Source organism: Clavelina lepadiformis, chromosome 2 (assembly GCF_947623445.1).
Source record: "Clavelina lepadiformis chromosome 2, kaClaLepa1.1, whole genome shotgun sequence".
Classification (NCBI taxonomy): Eukaryota; Metazoa; Chordata; class Ascidiacea; order Aplousobranchia; family Clavelinidae; genus Clavelina; species Clavelina lepadiformis.
Window position 1 is genome coordinate 16,786,720 of NC_135241.1, and position 14,253 is coordinate 16,800,972.

At 37.8% G+C, this 14,253-nt stretch overlaps 1 protein-coding gene across 3 annotated transcripts in view; it reads right to left on the reverse strand.

Moving 5' to 3' along the window:
* Positions 1-14,253, reverse strand: part of LOC143445240 (low-density lipoprotein receptor-related protein 4-like) — a 34,815-nt gene that overhangs the window by 2,972 nt on the left and 17,590 nt on the right. For all 3 annotated transcript variants that reach the window (XM_076944188.1, XM_076944189.1, XM_076944190.1), the window contains 19 exons: positions 13,029-13,154; positions 12,540-12,656; positions 12,235-12,384; positions 10,857-11,093; positions 7,597-7,716; positions 5,180-5,336; positions 4,748-4,965; positions 4,350-4,526; positions 3,998-4,157; positions 3,370-3,726; positions 3,166-3,300; positions 2,899-3,074; positions 2,583-2,826; positions 2,321-2,451; positions 2,056-2,205; positions 1,172-1,283; positions 912-1,074; positions 497-729; positions 118-382 (listed from right to left, as the gene is read on the reverse strand). In XM_076944188.1, the coding sequence (XP_076800303.1) occupies positions 118-382; positions 497-729; positions 912-1,074; positions 1,172-1,283; positions 2,056-2,205; positions 2,321-2,451; positions 2,583-2,826; positions 2,899-3,074; positions 3,166-3,300; positions 3,370-3,726; positions 3,998-4,157; positions 4,350-4,526; positions 4,748-4,965; positions 5,180-5,336; positions 7,597-7,716; positions 10,857-11,093; positions 12,235-12,384; positions 12,540-12,656; positions 13,029-13,154 (3,428 nt within the window). The remainder of the gene's footprint in view (positions 1-117; positions 383-496; positions 730-911; positions 1,075-1,171; positions 1,284-2,055; positions 2,206-2,320; positions 2,452-2,582; positions 2,827-2,898; positions 3,075-3,165; positions 3,301-3,369; positions 3,727-3,997; positions 4,158-4,349; positions 4,527-4,747; positions 4,966-5,179; positions 5,337-7,596; positions 7,717-10,856; positions 11,094-12,234; positions 12,385-12,539; positions 12,657-13,028; positions 13,155-14,253) is intronic.

Below are 14,253 nucleotides of genomic sequence, written 5' to 3' on the forward strand. Positions count from 1 at the left end.
GCTATGAAAATCTTAAACAAACCATGAATACTTTCAAAAGAACGTTAGTTGATGTTTCAATTACGTTTCCTTAACAATTACAAAACGTTTAGAAATTTTGCTACCTCAGCAACTCACTTGCTTTCTGTAGTGATAGTCCAAAGCGATTGTGTTCCTTAGATCACTGATAGGTAGCTCAGTATCCGTCTTTTGATCTGCTTCTAAAGAAACGCGTCGAATCGCCGTTCTAGATGTGAATAGGAGGTATTCGTTCGGGAGATCTGTGCAAGTTTTTCCGTCGTCGTGCAATCGAACTCCGGTGGGGCATGCACAAGTATAACCAGTCTTACTAACAGGGCTGCGGAGGCACAAATGACTGCAACCACCGTTATCACTTCCACATCTGTAAAAATTAATAACGACTTTAGGTGTTTTCTATGTTTTGCAGCGAACACTTTTATGTTACACCAAGGTACTTATTATTTCAAAACTCAAGGGGTTTAAGGTGAATTCTCACCTGTTGTGCCCTTGAACTTGCAAGGAAACAGCTTTCATGCCCATCATGCTTGGCATGTTTTCGCGAACTATTGAAACATCAGTCAAGTTTCGGAGATTTATCCTGTGAATGTTGCGTGTTTGCCAATCATTCCAATAAAGCATGCCGTCCATACAAGCAAGGCTGTATGGATGGGGCACGGAGGAGTAAATAACTCTACGATTTTTCCCGTCCAGGTCAGCACGTTCTAATTTCTGATTTTAACAAAATTCATCTTAAGTGACCCATAAGTTTAATTTGTATTGATATAAAATTTAAAAATAACCAATAAATATATCTAATACAATCCATTCTTAAATAATAGTGCAAATATCACAAACCCAGATATGTGCGCCTTATATTATACGGCCTAATGGCACGTAGCATGTATATATACCTCGCTCTGCGCATCTCCCCAGATTATCCAATCTTGTTCAAAGTCGATTGTTATGCCGTTCGGCCACACGAGATCGGTTGCTACAATCACGGAGCGGTCGCTTCCGTCCATGCCAGCTGCTTCTATTTTGGGGGTTGTTCCCCAGTCAGTCCAATACATGTACCTAAATACAAAAGGTTTATATTGATTCCTTTAACGTATAGTCCTTTTTGGTATACCTATACTTTGTTGGTCACTATTTGAATATTTGATAAACATACCCCTTTTTGTAATGCAGAGCAATAGCTCGTGGGGCATCCAATTTCTCATTTATCAAGACACGTTGAAAGTGACCGTCCAAAGTTGACACCGATATCATATTACGGCCGTCATCTAAAAAACAAACGGCCGTTAAGAGTTTTGCAAAAGTTAGTCGTTATAGCGTATACGCGTATCACTGTTTCTATACAAAACAGCTTTGCATCGATACAGAATTTCTGAATCAATATCCAGTATTTACAATGTTGTTCAACCTCCTGCTGGGCCCCCAGAATTCCCATGTTTATTGTATAAGAATGCATTTTACACTTATCTGTAGCATCGCTTATTTGTTGCAGACGTTTCTCTAGTGTTGCACGTGGTGTCTGCAACAGGATTTACTTTGTTTCCGATCATTAAATCGGCGCCAAAAACAAGCAAATGATTAACCATCGAATTCTACAAAACCTTCCCAGAAACGGTTAAAATTAAACAATTTCTTTATATAAAAAATAACTGGTGTGCGATTCATTAATACACTTTTTTGTCTTGCTCGCTTTTATGCTTAGAGTTGGGGCTTTCTGGCTGAAACCATGTTGTGTTATACTGTATAACATACCAATGCAATGGCAATATGCCAATTGCTTTATTAGTAATTATGTATCCGTCATTTAACTAGTCATGTAACGACTGGTCAATACTTTGACAAAATGATTCGCAGTATAAGTATGAAGTGATATTATAATGACGTTAACTTTTAGTGATCAGTAACGAATAATATCTCACAAACTAGTAATCGTTGGAAATATTCTGAGAACTAACAAACTCGAATGCATTAAGCATTCGTAGGCCTGCAAATGAGGGACACAGTCTTCAAGAACTGCGGAGAAAAAACATCCACGTATACCTGTCCAGTATAATTTGCGACCAACGGGGTCAACAGCAATTCCATCAACAGTTTCCAAGCCAAAAGCTATGACCGTTTCGGACTTCTCCGGATTAGCCAGTGATGTGTAAGTTATGTTGGTTGACCCGATGTCAGACCAATAAAGATGACCTGAGAGAAGAAAACAATTTGAAAATGAAGCTGCTAAAAAGCGCCAAAATACTTAAGTTTTTGTTTGCCTTGTAGAAAATTTATGGGTTATAGGTGGATTACATGTGTGATTTACCCTCAATAGGGTCAATTGCAATATCGACTACGTTGGTCATATACCCATCAATAGATAATTTGACGTCAGCAGAGTATGGAACGTCTAACGAGATAACCCGGATGTCCGAACGACGGGCAATCGCCAGGAACCTGCGCGAGAAATTTAACTTAGTTAACTGTTAAGTTTTCTATTAATGAATAATGCACTTTAAAGTGAATCTTATAGTAGTGTAAAATAATTATAAATAAATAGTTAACATTACAGTTAGTAATTTACTGACTTGTTCATTTCTGTATTACATTGTTTTCCCTCTGGTCCCAACGTAAACCCAGTGGGGCATGCACAAGAATATGGGGTGGAGTAGACGTCACCCACAGCTGTTGGGTTCTCACTCAGTAGGCAAAGATGAGAACAATCTCCGTTCCTTATTGAACACGGATTTGGCGAGATGGGTCTGGTTACACGATGGAAGCGGACGTCCATTAAATACAAAAGGTCTTTGCGAATAACTCGACGATTTTCACCTAATAAACAAACGGTTAGACAGGGTCTCTCTAGACAATCCAGCAGACAATCTACTTTTGTTAACATTTTACCCGATTTGTCAGCAGCGCTTATGGTCTTTGTACGCCAATCAGTCCAGTAAATGTTGGAATCATCCATGGTTATACCGAACGGGTGCGGAAGATTCGAATCAACTATGACATGTCTGGCGCTTCCATTTAAGTCACACGACTCTATCATATGAGTACCGGCGTCAGTCCAATAAATTCTGTAAATCCGAAACAGGGAATTTTATGCTGAGCGCATTAAAAACCTCCTCCTCTCCTTATGGTTGTTTAATGTGTTGGTTGAGTAGCTACCTCTCAGCGGAATAGTCCATGGTAACTCCGTTGGGCCAAGTTAAACCCGTGGATACAATGACCTGTCTATCCTTGCCGTCCATGCCCGCACGTTCAATTTTGGGCACCTTACCCCAGTCTGTCCAGATCATGAAGCTATAAGCAAATATTTGGTCATAAATCAGAAAATGTTGTAGTCACTGGAAGATAAATCGTTGCACTTACCCTTGTTTAGGATAAACTATGATTGCTCTGGGCCGGTCTAGCTCGGTCCAAACCAGTACACTGCGCATCGAGCCATCCAATAGAGCTACTTCTATGCGGTTAATACCGGAATCTGTCCAGTATATTTTGTTTGTTATCCAGTCCACAGCTAGTCCAGCAGGGGAATCCAAACTGCTGCTGACTAAAACTTGCTGATTTTTACCATCCCATTCTGATCGGCTGATGGTGTCCAGGCCTACATCGGACCAGTAAATATGTCCAGGGTGTCCGCTATGCCAGTCAAGAGCGACGGCGTTTTTCAAATTTTCCAGCGGTAAAATTGTATCGGCCATGGCTTGCTCGTCAAAAGAAATGCGCCTTCAAAAATGTAAATATATATGCGGTTTATATAAACGGGGAAAGATGCAATAAATAATACTTAATGATTAATTGAATATTGTAGATAAATTTGCGTACTATATTCTTATATCAATACGCTGTGATGGTTCGTAATAATTTTGGCAACGTTACACAAAGACCGATGTTTTTTAATATAAAAAACGTGAACTCTAAACAATATTATGAGAAATATTTCATGGAGCACCACTGCCATTAATGCTTCAAATAATTCCTTAACTAACCTATATACCTGATATCAGATTGTCGGGTAAAGAATAAGAAACGTTCAATGTTTTCTGCGCAGTGAGTATCATTAACGGAGCGATAGCCGGTTGGACATGCACATGTAAACCCGTTTGGTTTTGGTAAGCAAAGATGACTGCATTTGGCGTCGGCACACAGATTTGGACCTAAATAAAAACACCAAACTTAGAGGTAAAACGTTTATCCACAACTCGATAAAACGATAATCCAAAACGTCCACAAAAATCTTTTATAGTCTATACTCTATACTCATAATAATAATAATACAGTACTTCGCAGCATTTTAATAGCGCCCTGTCCAACAAGACACTGCTCAAAGGCGCTTAATCTACACATACCGGTCGGTTGTCGAAGTGGATGATATGTTTGTATGTCCATCGGAAAGTGAAGACGTCTTTTTATAGTTTTTACACCGCTTCCAGTAAATTTATTAGCGCTGTTCACGCTTTTTGTTCTCCAGTCCGTCCAATACACCTTATCCTCAAATATGGTGATCCCGAAGGGATGTGGCAGACCTATGACAACAAAGTAAAGACAAATGACGTGATGAAGTCCCAGATTTTTTGCAATTTCGTTAAAGTATCCCAAAGCGAATCCTACCGAAAAACATTAAAAACCATGAACTGCGGAGACTGAACAATAAAGTAAAAAGAAACAACAAAACAGTTGTTAGTTATGTTGTAATGACAATCTAACCACTCAAGTATGAATGAATATAATCGCTAAGTCGACGTACCACGACTGACGACTGCTCTTCTATCTCCGCCATCCAAATTCGACGTTTCAATGATGTGATACTTTGCATCGGACCAATACAAATGATTCCTTGTATAGTCGATGGCCAACCCGTTTGGCCAATAAACGTTTCTGGAAGCCACCGCCCGACGCTGGCTGCCATCCATGAAAGCACTTTCTAAACAAGGTGCTTCCCCCCAATCGGTCCAAAACATAAGGCTGTGTTGTAAAAAAGAATTTAAAATCAGCCAGTACCCAACCATGATTTTAACGGCATAAGCTTACGCATTACATGGTGCTAACTGGCACCTACCAATGCGCAAATCATAACACCGATCCTCTAAGTGGATCCAATTTGTTTATAGCTACCAAGCAACCTAGCATCAAGTTTTGGGTCTCTCTGGAGAGAATATTTGTCAGTCGTGTTTCTTACCCTTGCAATGGATGAAGAGCAAGTGCTCTTGGCTTCTGGAGGTTATCCCAAATAATCACCTTCCGATTCCTTCCTTCCAAATCTGCTACCTCAATCCTGGATGTTCCAGAATCAGTCCAGTAAAGGAGATCGTGGATCCAATCCACTGCAACTCCACCTGAAAGAAAACAACAGTTCATGAACTTTAAAGAGTTTTAAAAATATGAATGACGTCTTATCAAAAAGGTTTATGTTGCATTAGCGTATGTTGTACTTGTTTTTAAAATTTTTTTTTTCAACCGGTTTGGTGTTGTGTAGATTGACAACACTACTGTACGTAAGACACAATTCTGACTAAACTAGTAAATGTGAAATTTCTATTTTCATAAACAATTTCAACGCATTATGAACTTCTAAATGGACCGATCGATATATGCATACACCAGAAAAACAAGACATGCAGACAAACATGAGATTGCGTGATATAATTTTTTTTTACACAGTAATGGCAGTAATTTTTTTGTCTCTGGTTGACTTTCCACTAGTAATGCGTTGTATAAAATAAAAATTCAAGTACCTATATCGAAAAATTATCTACCGCCGCCTTACTAAGTTTAACAAACGCAGGTTTGTAAGTACAACAGGGTAATGACAGGCAATTTTACTTTACGAGCACAAAGTGGTTAATACTCCGACATCGATCCATTTTCAAGATGTTATCGCATTAAAAATAGCGGATGCAAGTCATAGGCTCAATACTCTATACATTGTGTGGCCGAGAAACGGTTAACAAAAGCCGGCCATATTAGTATATATTTGGCCGATCTATCATCAATAATGATAACAGAACCTTTCCTTTTATCAGGCTGTTATCGAAATGTAACCGCAAATGATCCTCGAACGTCAATGATGAACAGATAAACGGTAAAAAGCAAGGAAGTGTTCAGCTTGAGTGGCAGTGTATGTCAACCGTGAAAGTAGATGTATTGTATATATAGACGCGGAAACGTTTGATAAGTGTAAACGTTTTTTTTTTTAAATCACGGAAATGTATTGTTTGTCAAAACAATGACACAATGTTTTATTTTGCAAAAAAAAGTTAGTTAATGACATTATTCTTATATTTATTACATCTTTACATTTTCATGAATAAGCAGTATTTTATCTTAAACATAATATGTCGTTACTTTATTTTACTTTTAGGTGTTACAAATAAATCTTTTGCGAACAAATTTGGCCGTGTAGAATTGCATGCTTTAATGCCGGAAAAGTCGTATTTATTTTTTCACAAGGCTTGCTGAAATGCTTACACATACAAAACTGGCAAGTTGGTCCGTTTTTATTAAAACATACATAGCGAAGGTGAGCATAATTTACAGTAAAAGTGCCATACCGGTTGAGTGCATGCTGTCTTTTTATACAAACTACGTTGTCAAATTTTTGCCAATTATAGGTTATGCTATTTCAAGATAATCTTCATGTCCAGTTATCGTAGCAAACGATGTTTTTTGTAAAATTATTGCAACCGTATTACGCAATTGTTGTTTACTAAAATATCTAAGTCATCCTTATATTAAATGATAAATTTACCCTTTTGATAACACCACAGCTCGGCTAGCAAAAGCAAGAGCTTAGTAAAGTTCATGCAGCCCATTACTGAGCAAGTATAAACATAAAGTGTCTGAAAGAGAGGCATATCAAAATACAATTGTAGACGCTTATATTAGCAGTTGGAGACCAAAACATTTCCTCGAATATAGCAATTCAACACGTCTATCACTTGGGTGGCGGATGAAGTGAAAGTTGACAAAGACCAACGCAATGACTTTGAATCCATGCATACGGTAGAGATGAAAAACGAGTGTTGAAGTTTGGCGCTTTGTTATCAGTAAATCAGTAAATCAGTTTGGCCGGTTAGCTCATACTGATAGACATTTGTAAGGTCTCACTTAAAGGTAGAGGAAGCTTGTACGGATTTTGCCCGAAAAGATATTATCTTGGGCTTCAGTGTTGACAAAATAAGTCAACCTCACACTTTTTAGAGTTTAAAAGCAAAAACTCCGCAAAAGCAAGGTTTTTGAGTCCACTTAACAATTATTGCAACTCATGAACTGAAACATTGTGCCATAAACACTTTCAGGATCTCGTGAAAACGCTAATGATGCATTTGAAAATTTCAACTAACCCAAAATTTCCGCAAAAACAGACGTAAACTAATTTTGTGGTTTAGTGGTTAACACGATGGATAAACAGAAAAAACATTAGTTCACATTTTCTTAGCTTTTGACCCCAATGAATTAATAGGTAGAGAAATATGTGAAGAATCTGTAAGTACTGGAAGATATTTCACGGTAAGTTGGGAAAGCTCATTTCACGATGATTTTTCCGCCAAGTCTGGCCAAATAACGCGAATGAGTAAATAAACGTTACTAAATTACCTGGACTTTCAAGTCCTGAAGAAATAACCTCCTTCACCTCGCTGCCGTTGACATTTGACCTCATAATGCTGTCTAACGTAACGTCACTCCAGAACATAAGCCCATGTTCGATGTGATAATCTGGAATTGGTGCAAGGAAGAATAAACTTAATAACCAAGTTATTAATCAACACAAGACAAAAACTTTGAGGTTTAACCAGGTGACATTGTTTGCGCGAAAATAATCGGTTTGTTCATACACATATCTCCTTAAAACAGCCATTTTAATTTGATATTTTAAAATACAGGCAAACTTGATCAAAACATCATAGCAGACCAAAGCAAAGTAACCATTTCGGAATGCAGGCGATCCCGGCCAACAAAAGTCAGGTTACCGCTTCATCGCACAAAAATTTGCTGTTTTCCTGCACGAAAAGTTATTTTTACCGGTGTCCGAAGCCCGATAAGTATGTTTTTGTCGTTAAAAACGGAATGTGCAATTATGCGCGACGTTTTGCAACAAATAACTGTCCAATAACGCATTTGGCACATAAATAACAGGTTGAAAAGTCTATCTTTGAATATCTCACTCATATCTTTTGCCGTATTTTCCCGCGAGATCGACCACGATCAACAATAGTGCAACAACACTGATACAACGACCAATTAGGGTATAAAGAACCGGCAGTTATCAATTGATGTTTAAGTGTTCCCATGCTTAAAACCGCGAACATTTTGGGTTTCAACAACAAATTATACCAACGTAAATTTGACGCATTCGTTCAAAGAAATAGAAAACATTTCCCGTAATCCTAATCACCGTTAATAAAGGGCGTAACCACCATAATGTATATACAATTTGCGTCGCTTTACAAGCAAATTCAAAAGCTTGGTTTACCACTTTAAGCTCATAATAAATATTTTCCCTGTGGCTTGCTTTGGTAACTGACACATAAATTATCAGACTATACTGAAACTTTAACAGCGCCGGATAATTCTTTTGAATTTAAACTTATTTGTCAAAATGTGCGCAATAAAAGGGTGTCATAGGTAATAACACATTAAAAGGTTCATTTTAACAAAATACTAGCAGTAAAAATACTTATCGGGCGATTAGCAGCTCAACAAAACCTTTGAAAACGCTTCGGACTTTTGTGTATAAGCACCCATCAAATTGAAAGACTGCGTAAAACCATACACGAGATGGCTTATAGGTAAAGAACTATTCTTATTTGTCTACGGCATCACGTATCTGAAATCATCGAAAGCCGTGATCCATAACGTCTTTTATAAATCCTTATCCGAAACTTTGCATGGATAATTTAAGCAGTTAATGAAGGCTAAGAAAAAAATTACCAACAAAGTTGGCCAGCGATTATTTATGAATGTTAATGTTTCGCCGAGACATCGTTCAACTGATTAAAAGATTAGGACTGGTGCCTGCTCTTTCGCTCCACACAATAAAAAGAAATAGAACAAGATACTACATCCGCAATTGGGGATTGAAAAACTACACATGTCGTAGAAAATAAACGAGGTATGTTATAACAGCAACTATGGTGGGCGGATAGGAGAATTAAACGTCAAAACAGCAAAAACTCCGTTAACGCAACTTTGCGTTTTGGCTGTTGTGTTAAGTAGTAATACACGGGAAGTGGCAGAACGATTTAACGCACGAAATACTATAGTGATAACGTTAGTCTTTTGTGTTGGTTTTGTCTTCTACATATAGTGCATTATATGAATAATATGATTGTAGGCTGGTAATAGCAAAAATGGCAAATTTTTCACTTGCGGTTGGTGCGCCTGGTGCACCATATCAGAAAATTCAAGTCATGTTTGGTTTGTTTCCGATTTGCTTTTATGAAAACAAGCTTTCTGAAGTAAGAAATCAAGACCACCTTCATGTCAAAATGCTCTAGGTAACTGATCTTTGTTTTGGCGTCTGACAAAGTGAATAAGGGAAAATGGACCACCGGGTCTGTCGTTGGCTCCTGTTAAACTAACCCGCTGGTCAGCTACAGGACACACAATAAAAATTCAAATGAGGCGTAGCTTTGGGTTTTACACTTAAACTACTAAGAACCCCATTTTCTATCGTTTAACATATTTTTCAGCAAAAAAAAATGCAACATTGATTTCTAGCAGACCTTGACAATTAGTAAAAAAAAAACTACTTCAACGTACTGGAAAAATGCACTTGGTAAGCCATGCTTTTAAAATAAATTTTGACTTTTTATATTCAAACAAATTCATGCAACATTGGCGACATTATACTGCATAACCACAATTTAAATTAACGACACGAAGATAATTGCGGTCTGCAGATATAGCTCACGGTGTACGCAAATCGCGAAATGCTCTTTTCAAGTCAACTTTGTTTATATGATGTTTATGTTTACATGTAATGCGCGCATTATTCTCACGTGAACAAGCTCTTACCAAACGATCAAGTCCGTTGAACGTTGTAAAACAAATCAAAAGATGTTTATACCAAAACATGCGACAACGTAACAATTATGTCGTAGTTAGATATTCCATCATCGACAAAAAAGTCGCTTCATGAAGTTGGGCAGACCTTTACGATTTACTGTTCACTTTGAACGTAACGAAATTCAAACGAAATGGTTAAATAGTGCGCTGCAAAATTGCACAGATGGACAATTTGGACCAAGAAAGCGAAAAGCTGTGACTTTGGTGGTAACAAGAAAGGACAATAGCAAATCTTTAACCTCTTTATTGCACAAGTCGAATGGAAACACGAGCCCTTGGTAAATGAGTTCTATGACGCAAAGACGTAAACGAATTTCTTCGCCTGCTTTTTCCTTTTTGACATAAATGTTTTAAATTCTTACGAGCATGCTTGTAATGACAGGTGAAGCATGTGTAAGAAATCCATGAAACGGTTGCATGTATTCCCATACATCATCTAGATCGAACTATAAAAAGCTATACCTTAAATTTGCCATTAATACTTAAAAGGCATCAATCTAGCGAATTCTTAACCAGTGTGCGTGACATTAATCTATCAAGAACAAGACCTAACATGGCTTGCTTTATTTTCTAAGCGGGTTGTTGATGTGACATACACAACCACAGCAACACTAATTAAAACAGACGAGCAGAAAAAACGGATTAGACAAAAAATAAGCTTAATCTAATGTAAGGAGAAACGTGCAGAAAATACAGATCAATTTTTATTTGGGTATTATTTTATTAAGATGAAATTTGTCGAATCCTGAGCATCTCTCAACTCAAATATACTTAATTGGAAATCTTACCCAATCCAATCGCGTTTTTGAGATCACGGAGGATCGGCTTAAGTTCCGATTTATCCGGAACCATTTTACGGATGTCGATGCGATTGGTAAAAAGGAGAGCCGGTTCCGGACCAGTTGCCTTGCAGGTCCTTTGGTCCAGTCTTAGCGTGTAACCAGTCAGGCAGGAACAGGTAAAGCTGCCAAAGCTGTTGTTACACGTCTGGCTGCACGAACCTTCCACCTTGCACTCGTCGATATCTGCGCACATTATCAACTTAAATTGAACTTGTTATTCATTTCAGGCTGTTCAACTCTTGACTTTATTATTTTGAAGAGTTATATGAGCGCAATTCTATCATCTAGAAGCACTGCTTTAAAACACACTCGCAACGCTAAAACACGTTTACACTTAAATAAAATTGATGATATGTAGGTAACATATCGGTGAAATTTTCATTGCAAAAGTAGCCCAGTTATTTGCAATACATTAATTATTTATTAAATAATGAGTTCTCCCTGACCGTTCCAAAATTCACCTTACGTCATAGCCCTCTACGTTGGAATCATGACAAAGATTAGGTACCGGTACAGTGTTGGATACAAATCACTGAATTATAGGGAAACGAAACATTAACGTCTGTTAACGTCACAATCTTTTATAGTCGCTTGTTGGCAATACTGATATAAGCTATGCACACATTAGCTTCAAAGGGTAAACAGTGCGCTTCATTTTACAACCAAAACAGTTGCACGCTTAAGACCGAAGGAAAGCATCAGGCAGATAATGACTTGGCCTATATATACCGATAAAAATACAGAAAATGTGTTTATTTCAGATCAACGAGGATAATCGTAGTTTGCTTGATATCAATAACTTAGTAAATACCAATAATGCAATGATGCAAGCTCAAACATTTAAAGTTAGGCTAGATTAGACCATGACCATAAGTATAACAGCTCACCTCTATTAGTTTAATAGAAATTACGAAGCGAACAAACACTGTTATTAAAAAATAACAATCCACTCAAGCGTTACCCTGAATGCCAAAAATCTGTAACCAACACTGCACTTGGTAGACCTACCAAACTAATCTTCCGACAGACTTGGGCCATTCGTGCGGAAAGCATCTGTTGGGTGGTTATGACGTGAAATAAATTTTGAAACAACCGCAGAGTAAAAAAGTCAATTTTTCTTGGTTTATTTCTAGTAACTACAGGAGTGTCCAGGTACAACGAGCGAGGAATTATTAACTACAGATAGTGCGAACTTCATTCTAAGACCAACTTGTGTTGCACTTAATTGCTCAAAATAGTAAAAAAATACCCAACCACCCACAGTTGGACAGCCAAAGCATGAACTTCATTTGAAAGAAAAAACATTTCAGCAAGGAGAACTCACCAATGCAAGATCGCATGTCGGATGCGATTTGAAAACCAGCCGAACAGACGCATTCAAAACGTCCGCTAGATGTCTCCCTGCAAGAGTGTTCGCAACCGCCATTATGATCCGAACACGACGTATAGTTCGACCCAACTACAAGTGTGCCGTCTGCATAATAAACGTAACATTATAAATACATCTGTAGCCTTTCAAGCTTTAGCTGTCACACAGAGTTCGTTAGGTTAGGAGGGTAATGGGTATACCGCATGGTAAACGCCAGAATGAAATATGACGTATGAAAACATAATATATGCATTGCTTACTACAGCTGCGCTGAGGTCTTTCATCGGAGCCATCGACGCAATCAAATATGCCATCGCATACCTTTCCTATAGCTATGCACTGTCCGGAATGGCAGTGGTATTGTCCGCTAGAACAAGCTGTAAAAGAAGTCTTTGAAATCTACCACTATTTACGGTATTTGCTTAACGTTTCATAATTGACAGTGTGTCAATGTTGACATATCACGTCGTGAAAGTGATCTGATTGTAAATCTGCAAGAAAACCCACAGAAAATCACCTTTAAACGTCGCCATTTTATGACAGTTGTTGCATAACATTAACTTCCTTGTTACTTTTTAAGATTTGAGGATTTTATGATTTCGTGACTATAGAATTAGGTACAGCCCTTTCAAAACGTTGCCATAACTGACTGTAACAAAGTATTACAGCTGTAAGGTAAAAGCCAAAGAACAATTGGCCACGTATTAAACTCTCAATTTTACGAGATAATTTTCCGGGCACGAACTTACGGCAGTCTTCCTCGTCACTGCGATCGTCGCAATCTTTTTCCCCATCGCATCTCCAGCTTGAGCGAATACATCGACCGCTTTCATGGCATTTGAACTGATCTGAGCCGCAAGTCGTGTCTTTCTGATCTAAAAAGTTCAAATCAGCATTGTGCGTGAGTTCGCCTGCTGGATAAGGTCTAAGGATTAAAGGATTTTTATGGAGAACTCAAAATACCAGTCATAAGGTCTATACTGGTGATTTACAAATAAAGCAGATTGGCGGCGAAATATGAGCAAGCGAGTGACGGACGTTTTCCCTCAATTGTATGTGAAGTTTGTCTTATCGTTGGCTCGTAACGCCAATTAGATCGTAATAAACTAGTCAAACTTAGAAATCACACATAGTTAACGACAGACTTAGACTCCAAGTGTTACATGATAAAACGCACGCAAGTGATACTTTACAATCATTGTTAGCGGTTTAATTGAGTCACGATATATTTGCGAAATACCACGCACGTATGATCTCGGCAATCAAATCATTAACCATTCGTATGATAAGTACTTCATATTACGTGGCTGACTTCGAAAAAACAACAGCTATTATAACTTTGTTAACTCAAAGAAACATCACTATTATTAACATAGTGTAACCTCGAAAAAACTCAGTGTAATGTAGGCTATCCTGAATTCACAGACATTTGTTCAGAAAATGGGTGCGCTTTTCACAAAAGCATGCATCGGTTTCAAAAACGAGGGAAGTCAGTCACAGATAATGGCAAGACGCTTGAAAATAGAAACAGATCTTTTTGAAATGAATGTTTTGTTACGCAACATGCGAACCGCATCGACATTTTCAATTAAAATTGCAAGTACCACAATTACAAAATCAACAATCGGTTGTTTTCGTGGAAAGCTTTTTCATACTTGGCAATATAATTATCGTTCAACCCTCAGAAAACTTATTGACAGCAAACTAAACTATGCAGTAATCTTTAACAAAAAGAACTGTTAGGCTTAACACATCATCGTAAGGGTCAAGGCCATGCGCATCACTTTGCATATATAAGGTCATCTAAAATATGTGCATGGACCATAATCCTTACCTGAATTTACATCTGAGATAAAAACAACCCATGATGTAACTAAAATTTCAGAACACATATTACAATACGAACTGGCGTTTCATATTGTCATATTCAAAGCTAGTGATGTTTTCTTAACCCATTTTGATGTTGTACTCTGG